A 4,371-nucleotide genomic window follows, 5' to 3' on the forward strand; every position below is an offset into this window, starting at 1 on the left:
ATGACTTTCTGCGAACAGTATTTCTTATAACTCAGCAGTATAATGCATCGTAAAACAATATCATTCATTCACAATAAATCAGCAGTCTAATGTAATGCAAATCAGTTTAACAAATGTAATAGTTATCACCTTCTTCTAATTCAGGAGAATAATGCAAACTAAAACTACATAATAATTCACAATCTTTAATTAGGGGTCTAACATGGCATAGGTAATATTATAATCCCACATGACTCAAAAGCAATGTAGTAACATTTTTATTTTTTTAAAAAAAAGAAACAGAAAAAGAAAGCAAGACCATCAATCAACTCAGACTGTATTTTGACACAGTTTACAAGGCATTAATATTTCAAACATACATTTATTCTTCATTATTTTTATATTTGCTAATGAATGGATGAATACCACAAAATAAATCATGATGTAACGATGTTAAAACAATCCTGAATGACCTGAAGGTAAAACTCATGAACTGGAAACAGAAGCATACAAATATGTTTTTGATCAGATGCTGCCCTCCAGTGTTGCAAAGAAAAACTGCAGAAATTACAAATAGGAGTGCTCAGAGCAAATAAGAAGTATTTTAATAGATGTCAAATATTCAGTAACATCCACTTTTCAAACCATCACTATTCCTCTGTGCATATAAAAAAGTCTTCTGATTCTATTTTCAGTGCTTTTATTAATCAAATCTATACTAAGTTATTATATGATTGCTGAGTTTGCTGTAATTTGTGCATCAACTTGATTTCTCTAGATCAGAATATTTGCAGTCAGCAAACAGATTATCAGGGTCACCAGAGATGTCAAGAGGCCTGGAGAGCTGCTTGCTTTCATTCTTCTTTCTGTTAGAAAACAACCAAAATCTACAGTGAATTGAAACTTGGCTCATGAATCCAATTGTCACAATCCACTGATTATGCAGCTGTATCATCTACAAGACTGCCAATGTTGTACAAATGTTACCTGTGTTCAATACTAGCGGTCCCAATGAGATGCCTTCACTGTCATGGTAGGAAATAGCCCTCACCACTCTTGCATGGTAACCTGGGTAGCAGTGCTGTGGAAAGCAGAGTGATTTCAGCAGATGAAGGAATCCAATAAGTGGTATGAAAGATTTTTTCCCAGTGTTAATACAAATCGTTATAAATAGTACGTACAGCTGTGCAGTTATTGTGTCTCAAAAGACACAGGTGGACCTGGCAGTGCAGGTAGATAGATGAAAAGTTGGTAAAGGTGAACATCCTGAATGAGAAACGGGCTACGGTGGAGACGCCGTTCTGAAGCAGCTCTACTGTGCCATCTGCTGGATTAGGACACCTAGGTAACAGCATAATGTGAAAGTTGCAGTGTTAATGTGCAAACAACTTAGTTATGATAAGAAGATGATTAAGTTCACCCATCAGAAAAGAAAAGTTAAGGCAATGTCTTTACTGTGTGGTGATCAGATCCCAGCGCACGGGGTAGCTGGCATCATTAACAGGCGTTGCCCAGCAAGAGTCCAGGATAGTGGAGATCTGCCGCTCATCGATTCCCTGCGTCTGAACCTCAATGTATAACCTCTCATCTAATTCCATTTCTAAATTTCTGTTTCTGGTCAAAGGGAAGTGGAAGCCAGGGTCCCGGTAGGGTATCATCCTCAAATGATAATGGCCCAGACCAGATGGAAGTCTCTTGTTCACAATGCTACAGGAAAACATGATAAAACAAGATGTTTTCAGGATTTGGAATTCATAAAGCGGTCAGGTGTGTGTGCAGTTTGTAGCAAAATATATACATAAATATGTAACACAAATGAGGGAAATACACAATTAATGCATTAATAGAAAAGCACTCTAACTCTTAAGTAAATTTATTATAAACAGCAGTACAAAGATAGGGTGATACAGCCTAGAAGAAATTACATATAAAAGTGTTCAACCACCAATTAGAACATATTGCAGATAGTAATTGGAAATGATCAAAACAAATTAAGGTGACAGAGTGGGTGTACAAAAAAATGAGCACATTAGAATAATGTTTTTATTAAGCAGGTAGGACGAATGTTTTTAAGCATCCAACTAACAATTTGAAATTCCTTCATTAGTTCTTGATTCCAACAACAGTCACTTTAACGTTAATAACCTCAACCTCATTGCTTTACTGTACTCTTAATGCACTGTGATTAGAATTCTTGCCTTGCCTTTCACAGATGCACATCACTATAATGTTATATAATACAAAGGCTGCAGAAGCAGTTGCCTCCTGTATCCTGCAGTCTTACCATTAAAAGTGCAGCCTGTTGATCCATGGTCTGTCCGGAAGGCCCAGCGACCTGGTTCATTGACGTTGCTGCCAAGGCGAAAATTTGAGTTACTCCCTGATGCAGCACTGGTGAATGATCCAGGGAGGACATAATAGTGAGTGGAGTCGATTGTATCATAACCAGCCTGCAAATGTGAGTCACAAAAATATGATTATTGCATTTAGAAATAATGAATGTTTTTTCATTAGTAAATATGCAGAGTATTGACTATAGTAGGTCTGACCTGAATTCTCAGTGTTGTTGAGGCTATTATACCGTAGTTCATCAGCACAAATGAATAGTGGCCTCCAGAGATCAGCACAGCTTGGACAGTAGTGCGCTGGAAAATATGAATTCAGTTATTATATGTTCTGTTTGATCAGTGTTCTGCTGGATTTACACCTAATTTTGTTATGATACACTTTTCATGTATCACTTTATCAAATGTATTAGTTCATAAGACATTAAGTTGTGCTTCGGTTAGAATGATCTAGATTTCAGATAAATACTATTAACTACCTTAGTTTGTTAGTATGAAATGCTTTATGTAATCTTCTGGTATCACTTTAAAAAAAAAAAAAAGCTCAATATTCAAAAATAATCTTTGTATGAAATATATCACATGAATTTATGTCTTTATGTCTGGAAGGTGACACTAGATTACACTAACCTACTGTTCCTGAATTAGTAAAGTAGGCAACAGACTTTCACGTACACATCACACATAAGCACATAATTTGATTCCAAATTTTGGAAGCTGACTTACTGTTCCACTTGTGGGATAATAGGCCACCTCAAACCAAGTTGCAACAAAGACCCAGTTGGCATTAAAGTTCAGTCCTGGAAAGTATTGATTGATGTCTTGTGTAGCTTGCTGGAGAACACTGCCACTGGTGTATTGTTTGTAGTAGATCTGACCATTTCCTCTGTTGTCTAAATCTGTCCAGAATGGAGCGGTGATGTCTCTGATACGTTGTGGGAACCTCTGACTTGTAAAGTCCCTTAGTGGACCAGTAAATGTTAGGTGTCCATTATGATTGACCTGAAAAAAATAGAAAAGAAAAAGATTTCCTGTCACAACATCTAGATGAACAGATTTGGATTTTGTTTTGCAAACCACATTTTATATTGTAATTAGTGGCAGGAAGTTTAATTAGACAGCTAAATATTTTTATGGTACAAATGTAGTAAATGAATTGTTCCTGTTAATTTTACATACATAAATGCTGTTATATGTCCTCCCAAAATAGAAAAAAGGTCTTAGCAGGGTAATCGGTGGAGAACTTCCATCATCTACCGCAGAGCTTACAGTTCCAGATGTTGGGTAAAGAGGTCCTAATAAGCAATTAGGTAGATCATGACAAAAAGATAGAAAAGGCCTGTATGGTTAATATTCTGCAAACATAAATATAAAACATATTCATCACAGGCTTTCAGTCTTTACTCCTCTGTGAAATGTGAGGCTGATATAAATTGAGGATAAAGCATTAAAAGTCAAATCTTTAGAGTTTTGAAAAGATACTTACTGACAGCCTGAGCAGTCACTACACCTGTACATGAAACAAAACACGGATAAATAAAATTATGACAAGTTTTTTAAGATTGTAAGATTTTATTTCTGATCCAAAAAATTCAAGTCATCACTTAGGCAAAAATAAACACACCATAAAATGGATTAAAGGAACATAAATACAATTACTAACCTGTCATTCCCAAAAACAGCACAAAAAGCACGATTTGACCCGTCATTTTGTCAAATCAGATCTCTTCATTAAAAAGGGAAAAAAAAAATTTAATTTATAACCTAAGTGCAGAGCTAAATTCAGATGAATCTGTTGAATCTTGATGTAATATTAGTTGTGAGTCTCTCATGCTCATTTGAGACTGCAGGGGACACATAAGGCTTTATATAGTTGGGGATATTTACCTAGGAAATGTAATCAAATACTCCATCAAAGGATATTTAGAGAAGAATGATGTCAGTTACCGTCACCATGGTTAATAGTCAAGCAGTAACTTTAACAACGATAGATACAGATCTCAGACAAAGGGTTTACTGCTGACACAGTAAATCATTCTCAAACTAT

The 4,371-nt window shown here is 35.7% G+C and overlaps 1 protein-coding gene across 1 annotated transcript; it reads right to left on the reverse strand.

Moving 5' to 3' along the window:
- Positions 1 to 2,164: 2,164 nt before the first annotated feature.
- LOC145430528 (sushi, nidogen and EGF-like domain-containing protein 1) lies at positions 2,165 to 3,398 on the reverse strand (the record flags this gene model as incomplete). Its single annotated transcript, XM_080305749.1, has 2 exons — positions 2,165 to 2,624; positions 3,009 to 3,398. Coding segments are annotated over 2 exons (525 nt in total), but the record flags the coding sequence as incomplete, so codon positions are not given.
- Between the last annotated feature and the right edge of the window lie 973 nt (positions 3,399 to 4,371).

The sequence above is a fragment of the Astatotilapia calliptera genome, chromosome 8, assembly GCF_964374335.1.
Source record: "Astatotilapia calliptera chromosome 8, fAstCal68.1, whole genome shotgun sequence".
NCBI lineage: Eukaryota > Metazoa > Chordata > Actinopteri > Cichliformes > Cichlidae > Astatotilapia > Astatotilapia calliptera.